Source organism: Neovison vison, chromosome 6 (assembly GCF_020171115.1).
Source record: "Neovison vison isolate M4711 chromosome 6, ASM_NN_V1, whole genome shotgun sequence".
Lineage (NCBI taxonomy): Eukaryota > Metazoa > Chordata > Mammalia > Carnivora > Mustelidae > Neogale > Neogale vison.
This window is the reverse complement of record NC_058096.1, coordinates 207,927,880-207,950,555: the sequence shown is the minus strand read 5'-3', so window position 1 is coordinate 207,950,555 and position 22,676 is coordinate 207,927,880. Positions and strand designations below refer to the sequence as shown.

The 22,676-nt window shown below is 61.2% G+C and overlaps 1 protein-coding gene across 2 annotated transcripts; it reads right to left on the bottom strand.

Annotated features, from left to right (window-relative positions):
* Positions 1–86: 86 nt before the first annotated feature.
* On the bottom strand, positions 87–21,983 carry ALS2CL (ALS2 C-terminal like). 2 transcript variants are annotated; one of them, XM_044253717.1, is made up of 26 exons: positions 21,942–21,983; positions 18,051–18,176; positions 17,149–17,347; positions 16,762–16,827; positions 16,156–16,321; positions 15,548–15,679; positions 14,791–14,910; positions 13,264–13,322; positions 13,059–13,125; positions 12,405–12,601; positions 11,309–11,374; positions 10,810–10,908; positions 10,547–10,708; positions 9,704–9,815; positions 8,515–8,592; positions 7,525–7,655; positions 6,075–6,248; positions 5,763–5,859; positions 5,393–5,550; positions 4,783–4,851; positions 3,713–3,886; positions 2,443–2,485; positions 1,574–1,635; positions 1,334–1,483; positions 1,013–1,109; positions 87–591 (listed from the first exon to the last, which is right to left on the bottom strand). In XM_044253717.1, the coding sequence occupies exons 2-26, from the start codon at positions 18,151–18,153 to the stop codon at positions 511–513; spliced, it is 2,862 nt and encodes a 953-aa protein (XP_044109652.1). In that variant the 5' UTR covers positions 18,154–18,176; positions 21,942–21,983; the 3' UTR covers positions 87–510. The 2 variants fall into 2 exon arrangements, with proteins under 2 accessions (XP_044109652.1, XP_044109651.1); XM_044253716.1 differs by lacking the exon at positions 21,942–21,983 and adding an exon at positions 20,912–21,193.
* Positions 21,984–22,676: the final 693 nt, after the last annotated feature.

The window sequence follows — 22,676 nt, the reverse complement described above, 5'->3', positions numbered from 1 at the left end:
AAGAATTCTAATACACAGAGCGGTCACTAGCCACCTGGAGCCTCGGACCGAGAGTGGAGAAACAGGGAACAACACCGACAATGATGGGAGGAAATCAGCCCAGCAGACTAATGGCAAACTTCCAGAAGGACTCCAGAATCCAGCAAGATGGGCGGAAGGTCCGTCACAGACCGTCTGGGCCACTGAGACACAGACAACAACACTGAGGTTGGGGAGGCTTGGTTGGCAAAAAACCTGTGAGTCGAGGCAGGTCAAGGAGGTCATCCTTGAGACTGACCTAGCGGCAGGGCGAGAGGGAGGGGAAGCCCCCGGCTCCAGTGTCATTGCCATCAGTGCTCAGGGGCGGTAGCAGCCGTATCTCCTCAGGAGACACCAATTGCTCGTCTCCTCCGAGAGCCACCTCCAGTCTGCCGTCTGCTCTGCGGGTGATGAGGCCCTGGCCTTGCTTGCTCCCCAGGGATGTCCACGGCGGCCCCTCTCCGCTCTGTAGTGGGCCCCGGGCCGGCCCAGCTACCAGAGCTCCTTGGAGTCCCAGCGGCCAGGAAAGCGGTGCAGCCTCATGTCTTCCTTCTGGATGTGCTCGTAACAGGACTGGTGGGAAAGAGGCCAGGTTGACGGGGAGCTGGCCTGCCCGCCCCTGGCCCCGTGCAAAAACGGCCCAATACTGGGATGCACCCATCTCCCCGGCCTGGACCACCCCGACTCCAATTCAGCCTCTGCCATGGTCTGCAAGGAAGGGGGCCTCCCCTCTCCTGTTATGCTCAGGGAGGCAGCCTGGAACAGCCTGGAACATGCTGGAGGTCCCAGGGACCCAAGGGCTGGGATGAAGTAGGGAGCCCTTCCCCAGCCCCTTTAACAAGGGCAGGACCAGGGACCCCGTGGGGCCCTCCCCACAGAAGCACATACGAGCAGTGAATCTGGGGTCATCCCCACAACAGTGTCCAGGGCAGAGAAGGTGTCTGCCCCATGGGCCAGAGTATTTTTGCCTCTGTCCAAGAGCTCGGACCCTCACCTCCAGGGCTGTGAGCAAGAAGTCATACAAGCCTCCTGTGTGGATGGGGTCCATCATGTCACGAATCAGGTGGATCTCGGCTCCCAGGTGCTGGATTCTGGAGAATACCCAGCCCCACAGTGAGAGGGAGAAAGGGGCCCATCCGCGACAGGCCCCCAGCAGCGGGGGACGGAGCCCTGGCCCGGATGGCTGGCTACCTGGGCTGCGGTCCCCGTTCTGCTCCTGGCCCCCACGGGACCCTAGGAGGGGTTTCTCTGCCGGATGGGACGGGGTCCTCCCGTAGCCCACCCCTCAGCGCCCCTCCCCGCGGCTGGGGCTCACCGGGCCCGTGACACCACATAGATAAGCAGCGGCAACAGGTCGTCCATGGGCAGCTTGTGCTCCTGGCCCAGCACACGCGACACGGTGGCCTCAATCTCCCCATATGTCTTCTCCAGCACCTCCAGCTTCTCCCGGGGATCCACCGTAGTGCTGTGGCAGGGGCCCTCATGTTCAGCCCCAACCAGGGGCCCCCACACTCCTGTCCCCCCTCCCCCTCCCCTGCCCAGGGCGTGAACTCACATGATCTTCTGCAGACATTCAGTGGCTGACAGGAAGCACTTGTCCCTGACCAGGGAAAGTCTCTACAGTGGTGGGGGGCAGGGGGAACAGACTATGAGGTCAGGGTCCCCCCAGCCCTGTCACCCCCTCCCTCCCAGAGTCAGAACTCTCACCACCCACGGTTCCCATCACTGGCTCCAGGACAGCCCCGCCCTGAGGGTTGAGTGGCCTAGGGCAAGTCACAGTGCCACCGTGAGCCTCAGTTTACTCAACTGGAAAGTGGGATAATGGTCTCCAGGGGGTTGGGAAGGAAGATAATGATCCCAATGGCCACTGGGAGCCACTGGGGATGGGTCCCTAAGTCAGCGGCTCTCAACCCAAGGACTTGTTGAAACACAGAGTTCAGGTCTGCTCTGAGTTTGACTCAGTATGTCTGGGTCACAGGTGGGGCTGGTCCAAGAATCTGCTTTTCTAACAGCTTCCCAGCTGCTGCTGGCCCAGAACGCACACCTGGAGGGCCACAACCTGGTGTGTAGTGGCCCACCGCCCCCTCCCAACACTCTCATGAGGGAGCACCAACCCCACAACAGGGAGTACTCTCACCCATGGGGGAACTGAGGCTCAGAGACAAGTAATCTGCCCACAGCCGTACAGCCAGGAAGAGGGGTGGAACCTGGGTCTGCACCCGCCTATGGGGGTGCCAGCGGCCGCCCCCTCACCCACACAAGAGATCAGAACAACCCAGAAAGGTGGGTGTCCCCCACACCTGTTGGCCAGCACTGCCTGGGCCCCTCTGCAGCAGGAAGGCGGAGGGTGAGCAGACTCTGCGGGCCCTGCTCAACGCTCAGGCCTCCCCCTACCTGAGGCAGGTAACGGACCCACCTTCTCACCTGATTGGTTGTCAGCGTGAGGTCCTTGAGGGGCCACAGGTGCCTGAAATGAAACAAGAGTGACAAAGAGCCTTTACGAGGAGGAGGGGGCAGGGTCTGAGGTCAGGGGGCACATTCCCTGTACACCATGTCCCCCAGCAGGGCTGAGCACAGGACAGGGGTCCACGATGGCCTCTCTGAGTGCTTGCATGGAGGCCAGGGCAGGGGGAGAATGGGAGAGATTCCTGGGGAAGACACAGCCCCAGAACTTAAGAGAGGGCAGTGCTGCGGGCCAAGGGACCCTGTGAGCAAAATCCCAGGGCTTGGGCCAGAGAATGACAGTGGAAGAGACTGTTCTGGAGGCTTTGTGAGCCGAGACAGGCTGGTGAATGGGGAGGGACGTGGGTACCACGCGACACAGCACAGGGCAGGGGAGACAATGGAGTGGAGTGGAGAGGCAAGCATGGAGGAAGCAGCAGAGAGGAGGCAGGAGGAGGTGGGGAGGAAGGGACACTAGGGAAGCTGCTGGCACCCAGCCCTCTGGGCTGGTAGCTATTCAGTTGCAGGAGACATTCACGATGGAAGGGGAAACGGGGTTTCAGGTGGGTGGGAAACACCACAGCTGTGTGACAAAGGAAACTGGGTATGGGGGGAGAGAGAGCACCCATGCCCTCTGTTGGGCAGTGGTCACTCCTAGCATCAGGAGATCAGAAGGGGCACTGAGGAGAAAGGATGTTTTAACAACTGAGGGCAAAAGGGCCTTGCTCCCAGAACAGTCCTCAGTTTCCCCTTGAGGAGCTCCCCTCCCCCACTCTCAGTCCAGTTGCTGGAAACAGGACACCTCACTCCAGCCCCCGTAGTAGATATGGAAGTAGATTGGCCTATGTGGGCCACAGATAGCATTTAGGGGCAGTCTCACACACCGAGACAAGCCAGTGAGGGACTTCAGGGGCCCTGCTAGAACTGTGAGGAAGGGAACACAGGCTCCCTGGGGCACAGTGGGGGACAGAGCTGGTGAAGTATAAACCTTGAGTGGCTGGTACCATGTCTGGCACCATAAATGGGAGCCAGAGATACATCAAGAGAAAAAGAGAAGCTGCTTCCCTTCACTAGGTAGTTCAGCAGCTAGATCCAGCCACACCTGAAGCTAGCCACACTAGCATAAAGCTAGAAGTTCATGGGTATGTGAGCCAATGAACACCACCCCCTTTGCTGCTAAAGACCGTTGACCTCTGTGTGTACCCTCTATGCACATGGGCCCCAGCAAACATGGCAAGGAGGGAAGGCTTACTTCTGCACATCTAGGAACTCGAGCAGCTTTGTGTCAGGGAAGAGGCTCAGGTTGGCAATGCCCTGGCTGTAGAGACTGTCCTCCGACTCGTGGAGAAGTAGGTAGAGAGTGAAGAGCTCCGAGTAGAAGCTGGGCAGCATAAGCGGCAGCACGAGGCTATGCACCTGCAGGTCCCTGAGTGACAGCAGCAGAACAGGTTGGGGCTGGCAGGGGGGGCCCCAAGGGGAGGGATCCCTACTTGGCCTGCCCCTCAAAAAGCCCACAGAGCTCCTTGTCCCACAGCAAACAGCGTCCCTGTCTCCTCCACTCCCTAGAAAATGCTTCCGAAGTCCGTTCTCAGGGATTCACTCCCTCGGTTGAAATCCATGGCCCCAGATCCTCTCGCTGGATGCCAAGAACCACTCTGGCAGCTGGGGCAGGGTTTGATCCCCATGTGATCGAAAGCAAAACCCAGGCCCCGGCTAGACAAGAGACTTGCAGCAAAGCACTCGGCAGCCATGTCACGCTGGTCCAGGGCTGCCTCTTCATTTTCTGGGCTTCCTAGCACTCCATGGGGGATGCTCTACCTAACCCAATCTCCCATGTCTCCAGCAATGCAGCCACAGGCCTCCCTGACTGGGATCTCTGGGCCTGAAATCGGAAGGCAAACTATAAGGTCTAGTCTTGGAGGACAGGAGACAGATTTAACAACGCACTTCACTCCCACTCTGTGTGGCCTCGGGCTTGGCCCCTGCCAGGCCTCAGCTTCCCTATCTGCATGTAGGGGGGAGAGGGCACCTGGGGTGGTGGGCACCATAGAGAGGAGGCTGTGACAGGAACTTTACAACAAAGATGCACCTGATACCTCGCGGTGGGGGGCCTGCCCACATGACCCAATGACGAGGTCATGGGGCATTCCAATCCTCAGATGCTGAACGAACATCGGTCAGTAGCATGAGCCCCCAACACTTCCCCAGAAGCACCCCTAATGCCCCAAGGGAGGCTCCAGAAGCGAACATGGGCAACCTCTCTGGTCCTGAGCCTGGCTACCCCCAGGGCGGGGACCCTGCACACCCCATAGGAGCAGTCACCTTGCCTCCGGATCCTCGTCCTCCTCTGGAGCCTGGCCCTTGCGCCGTAAGGCCACCTGCAGCAGACCCCTGCAAATGGATGACATGGACGGCAGAGCTGCCACTTCCCACAGAGCCCAAGTCACCAAAGCCCAGGGTGGCAAGCTCCGCCCCCCAGAGCCATGGAGCGTGGGGAGCCCAGCCTCCCAGACCTCTGTAGTTAGGAGGCCGGGAGCACAGGACCTCAGCCCCAGAATGCTGGAATTGCAGCATCTGGGGCCCCCATTTGTAATAATAGACAGGGTCTCAGCTCACCCCAGACTGGTGTGAGTCCAGACGGAAGCTCAGCCCTCGAAGGCTGAGCGCTCCCCTGGGGTCAGGGGTCAGCCCAGTGCCTGGTCTAGGCTGGGACTCTGGCTACAGGCAGTCCTTGCTATAATCTCCCACCTTCTAACCCCTTTGCTCGCCAGCAGAACACTGACCAACACATTCTCTGGTTCTTTCTCGATCCAGACGCACCATTCCTGCCCAGGGAGCTAGGCTGAGCACCTAACCTCGGGGAAGGGCGGAGCTGTACCTGCCTGTGCTCACAGACCAGGCTGCGGTCGTCCCCAGGGACCATGCAGCTCACCTGTAGGCGGCCCAGAGCTCCCTTGCGTGCTGCTTCACCTCCTCCTGGGCCAGCATCTGCAGGTGCTTGTTGGCCCCGATGCCCGCATATGTGGCCTGGAAGGTCAGCATCAGCGTCCGCAGCAGCTTGCCCAAGGGGTGCCGCGAGCTGCTCAGAGCCTGGCAGGTGCAAAGGCAATAGAGAGGTGTTCGCCGCCAGGAGCTGGAGCAAAGCATGCCCCAGCAAGGCTCCCAAGGCTGCTCCCATTTCCTAGATGGGAGCACTGAGACCCTCAGAGGAGAAGGGGTTCGCGGGCCTGGGCCATCCAGACAGCACAAGGGGCAGTGAGATGACCTCCCTCCCCTCAGACCCCCTCCCCCAGAGCCCTCACCTTCTCGAGGCACTCCCGCAGGGCCCTGGGCTCCCGGTGCAGCAAGAGCTCATCCAGGACGTCCTCCATTCTGCCTGCACAGGCCTCGGGCTGGGTCCTGGGGCACCGGGCACACGTCTTTCACCTACCCGTGGGCCACGGCCTGCCCCCTCCAGGAGGCCTTCCTTCCAGCCTACCCGGAGCCCCACGGATGCTCGCCCTGGTTCTCTGGATGCCCCCGTGGGTGCCCCCATGTGCATGCATATGCACACACACACACATACAGGCAAGTACTCCCCATGCACACACACACGCACGCGCAAATGCACCTACCTCTCACAGCACAGGTACTCCTGGGATTTGCGCAGCTCCCTCGAGTTCTGTACATGGAAGCCCAGCAGGGCCTCCTGCTCGTCCCCAGGGCAGCCGGCACTAATGAAGTCCCGGAAGGGGCCATAGACCCCCTGCCAGCGGCTCTCCACGGGGAAGGCACCCACACCTAGCTGCCTGCGACAGAGGCAGTGGGGGGGGTGGGGGAAGGTAGGAATGGGGCTGTAGCGGGCAGGACCCCGTCCAGGCCCTTGGAGAGGTGGGGACATCCCGCCTGGCCCCGAGCCGGGGCCCAGGAATGGTGGGTGGACTGGGGGGCGCTGACCTCCAAGCCTCCAGGAGAAGAAAGGAGAGGCAGAGAAAGGGAGAGAGAATCTACTCCACAGTGGAGAAGAAAGGGACATACAGAGTCCTGGAAAGGAGACAGAGAGTTCTGGAGAGCTGGAGGCCAAGTCCAGACAGCAGGTTCTTGGCCTAAGAGAGAACACGGCCCGAAGTCCTGGATCCTCCTGCCTGGAGAGCCCACGTTCCCTGTCACCACACCTGGTTCCTTCCTGAGCTTGATCCTGTCTTGACCAGCAGGCCTGGGGGTCTGACCATGTGTGTGCCTAATAGAGCCCCACCTTCCCATGTCAGGTTCACAGATTTTCCTACATCTGCACCCCACCCAGGCTTGGCCATGCTTTTGAGGTTTGCCGTCTACTCCCAGCTCCTGCTGTCAGGGAGAAGCATGTTAAGGACAGTGGGTCTAGTAATCAACTCTACTCCCTCCCCACACCTGCAATGCTACCTGGGACCATCAGAAATACCATCCGTACCTCAACAGACATGGTCCAAGTCACCATCTGAACTAGTTTTCCAAGGAAGAACTCTGTCCCCATGGGGAAAAAGTCAATCCCCTTCTCAAAGACCCCATGATAGCGACAGTAAGACCACTTAGCAAGTTGCCTTCTTTACCTTGGCTGCCAGAGAACTCAGAGCCAGGCTCACACTCAGTCATCACTATCACAGGACTTACTTGTCCCGTCCCTTCCTTTAAATTCAACTCATACTTTTATTTCCATTTTATTCTTGCTTATTTGTGCTGTGTTTACAAACGACCGTGTACCCTTCCCAGAAAGAAAAAAAAAAAAGCAGGGTCTAAGCAGTCTCTGCATAATATTTTTCTCTGGTTTTATGGTGTGTGAAGTTATGCCATAGCCCTTGATCCCAGAAGTCTCTGACTCGAGGGCTGTATGACCTGAGTCCGCTGAACTCTCCAAAGAGCTAAGAGGGAGTACAGAAAAGCTCCTCTGGTAAGGCCCAAGTCCCGGGGCTGGAGACATAGACACAGACACAGACACATGCACATGCACGGTGCACACACACACATACACACGCTCAAGCACACACACACACACACACACACACACACTCCAGAATGCACAGGCCAGGGGCCGGGTCAGGCTCTCACCTCTTTCTGGTGCTGCTTGGATCTGGCGGGAATGCAGCTGTGTCCAGCACTCCCTGGGTATGCAGTCCTTTCCCTGACCCACTGCCAAAAGAGCCCTCCAGGGTGAAGCCGTTGGGGAAGGTGACCTTGCCCTGCAAACCAGGGAAAGGAGGCAGGGACACCTGTCTGTCCGTCCAGCTGCCCTTCCCTCCAATCACAACAGGCCTCATGCCTGTCCATCCTGGGTCACAGAGGCTAGGGACTGACAGGTCGCCTTCCCACCATCCGTTCCACTGGCCCCACCCTGGGGGTTCCTAATCGTCCACACCTGCAGGAGCCCCCAATCAGGAGTTGTGCCAATGGCCCAGGAGCTCACCTCAAAGGTGGGAGACTGGGAGGGAGAGGGGGAGGGACTCTCAGGTCAGGAGAACCACTACTGTGGGACTTGGGGAGGGGCGGGACACGGGGTAAGTCCAGAAGTAGGAAGAGGCCTGGGGAAGGCATGAGCTGTATTGGCCCTGGGAAGGGTCCTGCTGCCTGGGCTGTCCCATTCCAAGCACTCCTGGCCTCCCCACTTTGATGCCACAGTGCCCCCCAGTCATTAGGAGACTGAAACAGCCCCCACATTTCCAAAGGCCCAAGGAGGGCCCAACTGTCTTCTGCTGGGTCAGCTCGGTCAGGACGATGCGGAAGGACAGTTACTCCTGGGGCCCCTGCCCAAGGCACCGATGCCGGTGGAAGGGGTAGATTCTGACCTAGGAGCCTCTCGGGAGACAGAGCCCAGCTACCGGCACCCTGTACACCTGTCCCCTCTTGCCTCCCATCAGGATCGAATCACAGCTCCACAGCAGGAGGACGTCATGGTGCCCACCGGATGCCATGGAGACGAGAGAGGCCCTCCCCTACCTTCCCTACCCACTGCCTACTCCCTCAGCCCTGGGTCCGAGTGGGGAGATTACAGGGTCCACCCAAGACCTTGGTGGGGGTGGAATGGGTCTCAGTGGTCCTCACCTTCCCCACAAGGGTCAGGTCCCTGGTGAAGGTGCCTTCATACAAGGAGTCATCTTCAGAGAGGAGGATCCCGGGGCCCTAGGGACGGAAGCAGGAGTAGGAGCAAGGGAAGGGCCAGGAGACTGGGAGTGGAGAGGGACGGCAGGAAGACAGGAAGTAGGCATCAACCCCGGGGGCAGAGCAGTCCTGAGCCCTGTCACACCCCCCAGCACTGTACTGAGGTGGGTGCCAGCCCTTGGCCCGCTGAGCGCTGAGCACCAGCCCCACAGACCTCATTCCTGCGTTCCTCTGAATAACTGCCTGGGACTTGGCTCCAGCTCTCTCGGGGGCCCTTCCTTCCCCACTGATGGCTCAGGAAGTGCTGGGCTTCTCCTCAGCCAACCCCACTCCCCTGTCACTGACCCTCAGCGACAGTGGAGCTGAATAGGCTCCCTTGTTGCACTGGCTGTCAGGAAGCTCAGGGCCCAGTGGGGTATAATTTGTGTCCTACTTGAATCTTTAATATGTCTATTCGTATAGTTTCTTCCTCCTTCAATCCTTTCCAGAACAAAGTGGAGCCCAAGCCAAAGCACAAGTCAGAACAACAATAAAAATCCCCAGGCCAGAGCCTTCCTATGTGCCGACGCACATGGCCAGGTGTGGGGGAGGCAGGAGGCGGCTGCAGGTGTGCCAGGGCTCAGGAGACCTATGAGCGAGGCTCAGCCCTGCCACTCGATAGAATGTGACACCAGGTAGGTTCTCTGACCTCTCTGAGCCTCACATGTGTCATTCATTCGCTGGGGACAGTGAAACGATCCACAGGGTTACTGGGAGGGTCCTGTGAGGTTGTACCGGGAGCTGAGCCCAGAGCTTGGCCTCCACGCAGGGGTGTCTACATGTCCGTTGCAGAGGCGGCTGGTATCACCGTCCCTGTGCACTTCATCCTTGCTAATTTCCCTGAGCGTTTACAGGAAGTAGCGAACCTGAGTTGCTGATGGGGAAACTGAGGCTGGGAGGGCCAAGGCCAGTGTCAGGGGCTGGCAGAACTGCATTCCTGCTGAGGCTCTGGCTTCCTCCAGCACCTAGGAACCCAGCTTCCTGCCCCACCCACCAGCCTCTGCTCAACATCGGGGCCCTGAGAGCAGGGCCAGAATGCAGCACCAGTGTAGGGAGAGGGTAGCTCAGGGCACACATGGGTCACCCCACTCACCACCATCTTGTCCGCTTGGAAGGTCCCCTGGTAGCAGACACCAGCCTGTGTGACCATGACCCCCAGGCCATGGCGCTGGTCAGCCTGCCACATGCCGATATAGCGTTCCCCCCTGGAGAGGAGCCAGAGTGGGGTCAGAATCGTTCCCGGCACGACAGGGCACTTCTGTGTGCTCTGCCGGTGTGGTTGGGATTGGGATGGGGGTGGAGAGCAGGTAAGGAGCAATGACATCGCCTGAACCCACTCAACTCATGAATGGGGTGAGAGGTCAAGACCTCCAAGAGGAAAAGAGGGTGGAGGAGGAGGGAGCCTGCCTGGGGGAGGGTATCCTGGCAGGCTTCTTGGAAGCGGTGGCAGGAAGGGCAGATGGAAAGCAAAGTCACGGAGGTAGGAGCCTACAACTGAAACGATGTACGAGGGGGCGTTTGGTGGTCTAGAAGGCAGGCAGGGTGCACGGGCGGCATGTCAGGGGTGAGGTCAGAGAAACAGGCAAGTCTTGAATGCCAGGCTGAGGGCCTTGGGCTTTGTCTCACAGCCCAGAGAGCCGGGAAGGGCTGTGGTCCTTACATGGACTAGACCAGGGCACAGAAACTCCTCCCGGACAGTGCAAGGAGAGGCCAGACCGGGGACGCTCCTTGGTCAGCGAGCTCAGGGCCCCCTCATTCAGAGATTCAGCATCAACCAAGGTTGTGGACAGGAAGTGAGAGGTTTCAGGGGGGCTCTGGGGGAACAAATGGACCAGATCCTCTGATGACAGTGCTGCACCCTGAGGCACCCCGGTCTGTGTGGGGGTCTAGCTCTAACCCTGCCCTCACCCCGCAGGGGCGGCAGCGGAGTGCTCACCTGTCGCCGTCCTCCTCGATGCCATACCCGCTCCGCTGGCCCTTCTCCCAGTGGCCCGTGTACCTGCAGGGCTGTGGGGCCTGCGGGGCGCTCTCGAGGACCCCAAATCCGTGCCGCAGGCCTGCCCAGAAGTAGCCTTTGTACACCTCGTCGGTGCCGTACCTGCGGAGGGTCACCAAAGCTGGCCCGGCCTCCCTGAGCTCAGCCCGGGGCACGCGGCCGCCCCTCGTACCCGCCCTGCCGCCCGGCCGAGGGGCACTTACTCACAGATGCCGTAGCCGCACATGCTGCCTTCCCGCCAGTGGCACTTGTAACAGTCGAACTTGTCCTCGGAGGCCTGAGGTACCAGGCGGATGCCGAAGCTGCCAGTGTGGGTGCATGGGGAGTGCCGTCAGCACCTGGCTGTCCCCTTGACCCAGGACACCCCACGGCACCCCTCCATGCTGCCCCAGAGTGTCCCTGCCTCCAAAGGGCCTTCTCAGACGACGGGGAGAATGTCCTAGGTGCTCAGGAATCTTTACTTCCCAAGGGCCACTCTCGGGACACCCCCGTCCCTACCCATCACACATCCCCGGAGCACCTTCCGGCCCCAACCACGCCCTCCATGGCCCGCCCCCTCTCTGGGCTTTCCCCTCTGTGCACTAAGGGGAGCCGGACCAAATCGCCTTAAGTTCCTGCCCGAGGTCTGGGAATCGAGGATGGGGCCAGGCTGGGGACGGTGGCGAGGACGAAAGCTACCTGTCTGCCCACCCCCCGCCTTACCCATGCTCCAGGCCTTGGCAAAAGCTCCCCACGTGATTCCGGCCATCTGGCCACCTCAGGGTGCCCCTGCAAGACAGTTGAGGTCCATGCGTATCAGTCCTGCCAGGCCCACCCTTCAACAAACACAGGCCCCCCGGCTGACCTCCATCGCGGGCTCCCTCAGAGGTCTACGTTCCCCCCGGAGCGGACTCTCTGCCCCCACCCAGCCTCCTTCTCTGACCCACAGGGGCTCCCAGTCCTTCTCGACTCCTGACACAATGGCCCCAGCAGCCGCCAGCACACTCACCACACCCCACAGGGAGGGCTCTGGAAACATCCAGGTTCCCTTTCCCCCCTTGATCAACAGGAAGGTCCAAGCTAAACTTCAAGCTTAAGTCAAACGCTCCTCAGTGGTTTCTAGCACCCTCCTCTCCTCTTCTGATATGGCCTCATGTTTTCTGGGTTTTGTTTGTTTGCTTGTTTGTTGTGTTTTGTTCATTTGTCTCCTCGAGCCCCTTCTGGAAGTAGGCAAGGTCTCAGAGACTAACACACTTGTGAGCTCACCTGGGCAAGTCCCTTCTGCTTTCTGGGCCTCGGCTTTCCCAGCTGTGGCCTGGGGGTCGGGGAGCGGGAGCGCATGTGCTCCCAAAGCCCTCCTGCTCGTGGGGTCACACAGACCTGTGGACTCACCCTACAACCTGCCCTAAGGCCTTGGGCAAATCATGCCAGTCTCTGGCCTCAGCTTCTGCACCTACAGAATGGGCAGTAACACTCCCCCGGCGTGTTCTCGTAAAGACTGGTGAAGACAGGAGGTCTGCCAACCATTTCCATCACCAGCTAGTGTCACGGGGACATGAAAATTATCCCTCGGCCCTCCTGAGAACAGCAACTGCAGACCTACAGTCTGTCCCACGTGCCCGGGGCTCATCACCAGCATCTACACTCCACGTGGCACAGACCTACTGTGGGCCAGGTCCTGTCCGACGGCGCGTTAGACAGAATGGGAGACAAACAGAGTTGACCGACGCATGTAGGAAGGAAGAGCCTTTGGTGGTGGCTGGAGGTGATTGGGTCCTGTCCGCCCCTCCGACTCCCAGGAGGAGCCCCGGTCGCTCACCTGCCATGGGGCCTGCCCCGACACCACTCGCCCTCGTAGGTGGCCTGACAGAGCCGGCCCTCAGCACGGAAGGTGTATGCCACGCAGCGGCAGGTGGGGGGCTCGGAGGGCTCCAGGCCCGCCCCCAGCACAGGGAAGTCCTTCTTCCCACGTAGGGCCTGGCACACGGCCTGAGTCACTTTCCACTGCCAGACCATCTGGTGGGGACAGGGGAGACACAGGAGAGGTCCCTGCTGTGCCAGTGGCCCCTCTAGGAAGCCTTGTGGGGTAGCTCCAGATAGTACTGCCTCCCCCACCCCCTGACCTATTCAGGCACTTGGGGGAACTTTCACCGCATGCTGCACCCCAGGGCCCCGCATCCAGACCTGAGCTCCTCTTGTGTGGCTTCAGGGTCTGCCCAGAGGGGCCACACAGAACCACCAGGACCCGCATAGGCCCCAATCCCGGCTTCATGGGGGAAAATGCCCTGGGCTTTGGCATTTTGATGCCTGACCCCAGGCTGACAACTGCCGCCCTCTGACCATGACCCCAGAGGCCTGGCCACTCCCAGGGAGCCTCCAGGGTGCCACACCAGTGCCCTCCCCCACCCCTCCTGGTATCTCCCCTCACTCCTCTCCCCCCCACTGCCCTGATTCACAGCCCACCCACACTCACCAGGTCCTGAGCATTCTTAGAGCAAAAGGAGAGCTTGTCCTCGGGTGTGAGGAGGTGAAAGGTGCACCTAGACAGATGGAGGTGACGAGTAGGCCCCAACTCTGTCCAGGAGGGTGTTCCGGGAGGCCCCAGCCCTGGGGTGCGGGCAGTTTCATGAGGGTGGAGGGAGAGAAGGCCCGGGGTGTCATTGGAGGGGGCTGCTCACCCGTCCTGCCCAGGATCCACCCACACCAGCTTCAGATCAAAGGTGTGGACACTGTGACCCTGGAAGAAGATGGGGCACCAGGTCACCCAGGGCCCAGCCCAGACGCTCCCCTACTGATCTGGCCCAGGCTTGCTCCAGGCACTGACCTGCGGCCACACCACTGAGTGTCCCCTGGCTGCTCAGGCCAGCATGCCCAGCACTGAGACTGGTCCCCACCTCCACGGCAGCTCCTCCGTCTCCCCTCCCATCTGAGGGCTGGTGGGGACCTCGGGAGCAGCCTCCCCCATATCCCACAGCTCCCACATCCCGCTCCATCATGGCCACAGCTCGGATACCATCAGCCCCTGCTAGAAACCTCTCAGGCTCCTACCGTCTGGGGGATGGGGACCTCGCTGCTAAGCCAGACCCCCGAGACCACACAGACCACTCCTGGCTCCCACGTCCCCACTCCTTGTCCCCTCCACACCAAGGCACCACGGCCCTGCCACACTCACACCATCTCAAGCCTCCCCTAGTCCCCCTCAATCTGACCCTTGGCTCATGCTGCTTCTTCTACCTGGAAAGAAGTCCCCGCTCTGAGAGCTGATGAACATCCCTTCTTCTAAAAAATTTCATGCAGCAACCTCCTGCCTGGCCTAGGCAGGCTGATCACTGCCTCACTGCTCCAGGAGGAAAAGGGGGTCCAGGTCCAGGCCCAAAGGGCAGAAGGAGGGGACCAGACACAGGCAGGGACAAGGGCGGGCCCAGCACAGGACATGCAAAGGTTCAGAGGTAGGAAAGGGCACAGAGCATGTAAGTGACATGCATCAGTGTATCTGGAGCACAGACAGCGAAGTCGGGAGTGGAGGGGAGTTCAAAGTGTATCAGAACCCCAGAACCAGGTTTCAGTAGACACGGGTCTGGGCAGGTAGCCTCCCTGCCAGGCCTCAGCCTTCCTGTGTGCAGGGGAGTCCCAACTGACATTCAGAGGGGACAGAGAAGACAGTGCTCTGGCTAACACAAGGGCAGTCTGAGTTCACGGGGAGCTAGGCACAGTCAAGGTTACCGGCCAGGGAGCAATCCCAAACCCCCGGCCTGTGATATCCAGAATCCTAGGCACTGCTCCCATGTGGCACTCTTCTCTAGAAGCCTCTTGTGTGCCCTGAGGTTTTATCCAGCCCTCCCAGCCACCAAGAGCCACCCAGGAAGAGAACTAAGAGTTGTCCAGCATCCGCAGAAGGACAAACTCACTCCCAAACGTCCCATTTTGCAGAGGACGAAACCGAGGGGATGTTTAGCAGGGATGCCAGTCAGCAAGGGCTGAGGCTGGGACACACCTGGAGCAGCCTTGCCCCACAGCGTCCCCCTCCTGAAGGAATGACTCTACCCTCCGCCCCCACCCCGGCCTCCAGCCTCTCGGCTCCCCATCCCCCCCCCAAACCCAGGGAGCCTGAGTTCTCCCTTGCTGCCAGCTATCTCCCTCCTGCTTCTCGGTCAGGCCCCAGGCCCCCGCTGCAGCCCCAGGACCTCTGGTCAGCTCCCCCAAACCTGCAGCAAGACGAGGGCATCGTTGAATAGCAGCACACGCTCTGCCCGCAACGGAGTGACCGTCACGGCTATGTCCTGGCTGTCCTGCAGGAGTCGGCGTGCAGGGGTGCAGAGCACATCCTGGGGAGCAGAGCAGGGGGGTAGGGGCTCAGGCACCCCCCATTCCCGGTGGCTGTACCCACTCCTCCACCTGCCTCTGCCAGGCACGCCAGCCCCCCACAGTCTGAGCATCTCCTGGAGGCCCCCAGCTTGGTGGTGGACACCGGGGCTCCAAGGTCTGGAGGGGCAGCACAGCCTGTCTTGAAGTTTCGCTTTGACGCCCACCGCCCCTCGACCCACTGCCCCCACCAAGCCCCCAACAACACTCACTGGGGCTCTGCAGTCCCTGCCTCTCACTAGCAAGTCATGTCCCCTCTCCTGCTCACCTAACTGTCTACCCTGTGCCCCAGGCCTGTCACACCCTCCCAGGGCACGGGGGGCTTTCCACCCCAGTGGGGGCACTACATGCCACAGCGAGCAGTGACGTCACCATGGGATCATTTGGTGGCATTAATTCTGACTCCCCTTCCCCAGAGCCAGCTCACCAGGTGCCTGACCCCTGACCAGGGAGGTGCTCCGCAAGCGCCTGAGGACTGCTGGATGGACAGACGTCCCACCCACCTGGTTCGGCCCCCGCTCCCACTCCCAGATGGGGCAATGGAGACACAGCGAGTCCAGCAGGCCCCTTCCCTGACCACGCATCGGGCCCTAAACTCACTCTCAGCCGGCTGCTCAGGGAGTGCCAGAGAGCCTGCGTGGCCAGGGCCTGGTCCAGTGCCTGCCTCATGAAGGACTGCAGGTTCCCAAAGAGGGTGGCCGCGTGCACCACCAGCTCCCGAGCGGGGTGAGGCTGCGGGGACACAGAGCAGCCGGTGAGTCGGGGAGATGGGGGACTCGTCAGAGCCTCCCCCACCCTGTGATGCTTGCCCCAGCCCCGGCTTGGCCCCAGCTGCTCGAAAGGTCTGGATCGAAGCCGAAGTGTGTCCCTTTCTGCCTGCCAGCCCTTCCTTTAGGGAGAGGCCAAAGAGAAGAGGCTCTGGGCCTGGGCCAGGAGTCCTCACATTCGGTAACACGGCTCTCCATCTGCTCCTGGGTCTCTGCCGGCCCCCCTAGGGCACAGCCATGGACCTTAGGCCCCATTAACCCCCACTCCCCCCACCGGGCCCAGGACACTGCATGATCCCCAACATGTGGCTGGGTCTTATTCAAACCAAGTAAGGTGAGTCCCCAGAGCCAGGGCCCAACTTCCTTCCTCCTTTGGCTCCCCTACAAGCAACAGGCCCGGTGAGCGGTCCATGCCCCCACCCTGACACCCCTGCAACTTACCTCCGTAACACTGTCCCCGAGGCTCAGCAGAAGGAGCACATACTGCTGCACATGGTGGGCCAGCGGCTGGCGGAGGGCCTGGGTCAGTGTGGTGCCCACCGAGGCCTCGGAGCTCACGCCCAACAGGAGCTGCCCCAGGGCCTTGCGCTGGCCCCGCCAGAACTCCCTGGGTGGATGGACAGCCACACACACCACCTTCACTCCCCTCCTCCATTCCTGAACCCACGGCCATCCCCCCCAGCTGAGCCCCCAGATCCCAGGGGCAATCCCAGACCCCAGAAGGCTCTCCCGTCAGGTTAATACAGCCGCCCTATTGCAGAGTCAATGGCAGTTTCTCCATGTGAAGGGACTGTTGAGTCCAAGCACCCACCCTGAACAGGACGGCCCCTCTTTCCCCTTTCCAGGGTCAAGTCTGGCTACTGGATGTCTGGACTGTGCTTACAGCCCCCATAGACTTCTCTCCCTCTCTTCCGGTGTGGAGCAGTGTGGAACTATCAGAACCAGGATGAATCACGGGCTCTGACACCCGCTCTGGGGATGGGACTTCCCTGACCTTCTGTCCCTGTCCACGCAGAGGGACCCTACCCTGCAGCGTCCCGGGCTCACCTCCTCTTCTTTGCTGCCTTCTGAAAGGCCTGCACTGCCACGCAGCTAGCATAGGACTCGATGTACCTGCCAGCAGCACAGGAGACAGCCTGCAAGCCCAGCCCGCAGCTTTGCACCCCAACCCCTGCCCTGCCAGGATCCCCAGATCCCACCCACTGATTGGCTGCAGCCCTGCCCCTGACCAGATAATTCCACCTAGTCTTTCTTCCCTGGGAGGCCCCAAGGCTCAGGTCTGGGGTCTCTGAGCCAGTGCCCGGGGGCGGGGTGAAGCCCAAGGCCCTGAGGCCGACCCCAGCAGAGCCCGACCCCAGACTGAACCCAGACCTTGGCCTAAGCCTGACCTAAGCCAGGTGAGCCCTCATGCCCCAGCCTTCCTCGCTGTCTTACTCCACGTGGACCTGCAGGACACGGTCAGCATCACGCAGCAACAGCAGGGACTCCAGACCCACGGCGTCGTGGTGGCCCAGCCGCTCCCGCAGCGAGTGCAGGCTCTCCTCCGTCACCTCCCAGAGCCGCTGGGAGCTCTGGTGCAGCTGCTGCACGAGCCGCAGGCACTCCCTGACCTGGGGGTCGGAGGGCTCTGGGGCTGGAGGAAGGGGGGCAGCACAAATGCAATGTGAGGGGGGCGGCGCCCTGTAGCCCAGGAGCTGCAGCTGGGGTCCTTAGGACAGGAGAGGAAGCCGGTGTGGCACCCTGAGCTCAGCAGGGACGGGCAGGCTAGAGTGCAGGGCAGTGCCCTTGAGGAATCGGGGGCGGGGGGACCAATCCACCCCCTCACGAAACAGGGTCAGCACTCATGACCTAGGGGCACCAAGTACACTAAATCCCCCAAGACTCTGGGCTTTCTCAGGTCTGGGATATGGGGTCCGTAAGATCCCATGGTCCTCTGGTACCCACAGAAGCACGGTCAGAGCCCCCAGGTGGAAGGCACCGAACCAAGGTCACTTCACAGGTGAGCCCCCAAGTGGGTCATGGCCCAGGTGAGAGTGGGATGAGAATCCAAGCAGAGAATGAGGCCCGCGGCCTGGAAGAGGTGGGATTTTGACTCTATGTATAGCTGGGTCTAGGCTAGGGGTTCACAGTCTGGCCCCGGGCGATGCCTCGGAGAAGGGGACAGCCAGGGACCACAGGCAGAGCCCCAGTCCTGTCAGAGGATGCCGATACCAAGTGTTCTCACTCCCGTTTGAGGCTGAGAAAGCTGTGCCTCGGAAGGTCTCACAGGATAGGGCTCGGATCCCCAGGATGGTTCCAGTGTCCCCCACCCTCGCCACTGCAGAGCCGAAACTCACTGGTTTCGAGCAGGGGCTGGAGGACAAGGCTGTTGATGCGGGCGAGGGTAGCTGAGAAGACCTCCTCCAGCCGCCGCAGGGCCTCCTCCTCCCGGCTGCACATGGCCAGGGCACTGCCCTCGGGGCCTGTGAAAGGGACACAAGCAAGAGTGAGGGCCCCAGCGAGAGCAGGGTCAGTGCCATGCCTTCCGTCCATGTGCCCAGGACCACCCATGACAGCTGTGAGCAATCTGCCCAGGCGGCCTCAAAGAGGAATTTCTGGACAGGCCACTGACCCCTGCCCTGTTCTGCTCTGCCCCTGGGCCCAGCTGAGAGACCTGACCAAGCAGGTGCTCCTCAAGCCCAGTTCTGGCCTAGTCATTCCCCTGCTCAAACATCCACCATGGCTCCCCAGGGCTCACAGTAATACCTAATGGCGCTCTGACCTCACTCCCCCTCCACCGAGTCTCTTGAAACGAGGACACACTGTCAGAAGAACCCAGCCTTTTTCTCAAGACCATGACTGGGGACCCCCTGTCACCCAAAGGGCTGTGTAAGCAAGGAAAGGTCTAGGGGAGTAGGGAGGTGCTCTCCTGCCGGAGCCATCACAGATGGGCAAGAAATAAAGAGGCAGAGAGATGGACAAAGCATGCAGGTGGGACACCATGAGAGCAAAGGATCATGGGCCTGAGGGTCCAGGCTCTGAGGGTAAGAGTGGCCTAAGTGGTCATCAGAGGAGCCATGGAGGACCTCAGGGCAAGGAAGCGGGAGGACCCAGAGTCAGACTTGCAGAGATGGGCATGATGACAGTGCCGAGCAGTGGGGGGGTGAGGTCAGCGTGGGTAACAGCTAGACCCCCCTGGCCCTCAACCCGGCTGACCCTGCTGTGCCTGGAAGAAAGGGGGGGGGTTGCAGGGGTGGGCAGGTAGGCTTGAGCCTATGGACTTCTTACCCCGGAGTGAGGGGCCCACCATGCAGGCAGGGGATCCCCTGGGAATTCGGCTTTCTGATGAGAGGCAGGGGGAGCAGGGGGCCTGGGCTCCAAGACACCCACCCATCCACCCCCAGCCAGGCTACAGCCTCCCAGAGACACAGCCCTCTCCCACCAGCGCTGGATGCCCTCACCAAGCAAAGTTCATCTGCCCAAATGACCTGACCAGACGTCTCAGGGGTGAAAGCTGGAGGGTTTCTTAGTCCCAGACCCTCACACTGCCTCTCCCTGGCTCAGACACTCTGAGGCTCCACAGTTAGCTGAGTGGGGTGGAGTGGGAGATACAATGGAAGCTTCTGGAATGGGCAGGCAACACAGACAGCCCAAAAAGAGCAGAGAGGAAGGGGTCTCATCCCTCCCAACCCAAGCCCTGTGGCACCAGAAGGCATTCAGGCCCCTGGCAAAACCTGCAACTCTGGGGAAGGGGGGGCAGGCGCCTCAGAGCCCTGGCCAAGGGCCCAGGCCCCGGCATTCCTGCCCCACCTTTCCTGCTGCTGCTGCTTCAGGAGGGCGAGGCCTCGGGAGGGACAGGCAGGAAGGGGAAGCAGCTAGACACCCAGCTGTGGCCTGCTTTCTCCCTGGGCCCCTCTGGGCCCCTGCGACAGCCCTATAAATCCCCATGCACCCTCCCCCAACCTGGGGCCAGGGTACAGCAAGTGGGGACCGAATGACCCTCCCCCATTATCTCCAGAAACGGATGGAATGGAAAGACCCTTTGGGGCTGACTTTTCCATCTCCAGTGGGCAGCCAGTCAGTCGGGGTCTGAACTGAGAGGTGAGGACACAGGATAAAGGCAGAGGAAGAGGGTGCAGCCAGCATCCTCCGAAGCCAGCGGATAGGAACCGGATGAGGGCGAGTGTGGACCTGTTGTCAATAGCCGGAGGCTGGGAGGTCCTGAGTAGCAAGCAGCCCCACACTCACACTGATCTGGGACTCACCCCAGCCACGCCAGACCCAGGACATGGAGCTCTCTATCCCTCTCCACCTCAGACTCCCCACCCTCCCCCCTGCAGGGCTGGCAGCTACCCCTCCCTACTTATCTGCCTGCACCCTTGGCCCACACCTCAGCCACCCCAAAGGGACTCCCTGCTGACTCCCCACCCACCACTGCTCAGTGCCGGTCATGGTCCAGCTTATCCAGAGCCCTGCTCCTCTCTAGGCCTCAGTCACCTCCTCTGTGAAATGGGGGTCTGATTAGATCAGAGCTTTCAAATTATGTAAGTCCTCCCTAGAAGGGACAAACAGGTGCGGGGAGCTGCTCTGGGTGTGGAGACCTGGTCCTCTGCTTCCCTCCCGGCTCAAAGCTGCTTGGGCCCCTCAGGATGAGTCTTACAGACCCAGACTGGCAGACACGACTCTAGGACCCTTCCAGATCTGTGGCCCCAAAGGGATGTCACCCCTAGGGAACTGAGGCATATCGCCCAGAGGACAGGCCAGAAGTTAAGCATGACTGGTGAGGTAGTGGGTGGGGGGAAGGCTGTAGATGAGGTTGGGGGTCTGGCCTGGTGTTGACCATGGGACCCTACTCCTTGGCTAGGGAGCTTGGGATTCATCCTGGAGGCAACCAAGGATGTGAGAGCAGGGAGCAGACCAGACATGAGTGTGTTTAGGGGTGGAGGGGAGGTGTTAAGCCATAACATGAGAGGGACCCAGCAGGAGTAATCCCTGGTCAAATCCCATCATACCCCCAACCCACCCTGTGGTCAAGGGCATGGCCTCCTTACCCTCGCCCTCTACCCAGGTTTAAGGTCCCTTAGTGGCAGGCTGCACAGGAGGTACATATGGAGAAACTGAGGCCTAGAAAGGAACTGGAGGGCCAGACACTATCTGTAGAGCACGTGCAAGGCTCAGTCTGACCCAGGCCTCTGGCTCCCTGTCCCACCAGGCTCACCTGAGCTAGGCAGTTCAGAAAGGCTGGGCAACTTGCTTCAGGGCACACAGCAAATTCCCAGCAGGGCCCAGCCTCCTACCTCCTCAGGCAGCCTTGGAGCTCTCTGTGGGGCGGGTGAGGACAGAACTGGCTAGTCTCGGCGTGCCCAGGTGAGTCAGCTGCCCGTCCCCGTGCCGATCTAACCAGCAGCCAGACCTGCTCTCTCCCCTGCATTCCCGGCCTCTGTCCAAGCCAGGTTGGTCTCAGGCAGGGTCATTGGGACATCCCCTACCCTCTCCAAGGCCTCTTAGGCCCCTGGGCCACACCCTGTCATGGCACCCACTCTGGTATTTCCTGGTCAGGACAGGCAAGGAAGTTTTGCTTGGTGACTTTTTTCTGGGCTGCCCAGGCCCCCTAAAACAACCAGCAAGCACAGGAGTAGAGCAGAAGGGGGCTGCCCCAGGGAGGCAGCACTCAACTGCCACAGCTGACCCCTCAGTCACCACTTGGGCCTCCCCCCCACCCCCGCACCCCTTTTCTGGCCCTCCATGGCTCCCAATTTCTCCTCCTAGACAGCCCCCCACCCCCCACCCCACTCCCAGGCTCTCACAGCTCTCCTGCCCCTCCCTGTCCGGGCACACGCAGTCCCCAGAGTTTCCCAAACATGGGATCCTGTTCCAGCCACCAGGCATTTGCCCATGCCGGTCTCACTGCAGGCGTCACCTCCTCCTGGCAGTCCCCCAGGTTGGGTGAGGTCCAGGAGGCGGCCCTCGCACCCCACACGGGGGTGCGGGGGCTGTCCCTGCGCTGCCCCTAAAACCGAGCCGGGTGTCCATGGGGCGGGGAGGACGAGGCTTAAGTCCGCTGGCACGGAGGGGGCCTTGGGACAACCTCAGACAGCCCCGGCGTGAGTGCCGCCTGGGACCGAGGAGTCGTGGAGGGACGGCGACGCGCTGGCCAAGGGGGCGCTAGGCGAAGGTCCCACCTGGAGTGAGGGAACGCGGAGCACAGGAGTCAGGCCACAGACGCGCGACCTCCGCCCCGCCCTTACCTGTGCGGTGCCGGTACCCCGAGCTGGGAGTGTCGCCGCGGCCGCTCGCAGCCCGCCGCCCGCACACCGCCCACCGCACCCCCCGCCCGCCGGTTCCGGCGCCCGCCACGCCCCCGCCACGCCCCCGCCACGCCCCCGGCGCCAGCCCCGCCCCTCGCCCCGCCCCACCTCCGGGAGTTGCCAGTGGAAGTTGGAGCTGGCGCCTACCGGCCCGCCTGGCAGGAGGTGGGACGTGGCGTCGGCCCGCCCCCGCCAGAGGTTTACTCTTGCGGCCTTTACCCGGAGTTCTCTGGGGTCCGAAGTTTCCTGGGACCCGATGGGAGTGAGAGAAGGGGTACTGACTCCTCCGCCCCCTGAAACACACACATACACCCACTCACTCACTTACTCAGGCCCGGGCCAGCCTCTTTTCCCCAGGGGAAGGTCTCCCAGCGTAGCAAGCAGTGTCAGGGAAGCAGCGTGGCTTTCCTGGTCCTGCCAGAGCCTTCTCAGTGCACTTGCCCCTGTTCTGACGTTCTGGGGCCTGAGTGCAGCCCCTTACCCCCTCCACCAATACCGAATCACAAGAATCACAAGAAACTTGAAGCCGAGGGTGGGGGAAACCGAGGCTGCCCTGTGGTCCCTTGGGCCAGGTGTGTACGGCCAGCCTCCACTCCCTTCTGTGTGACCTTAGGGAAGTCCCCCTGCCCGAACTGCTGGGTCTCTACATGGTCCAGTAGAGCGAGAAGCCAGCGC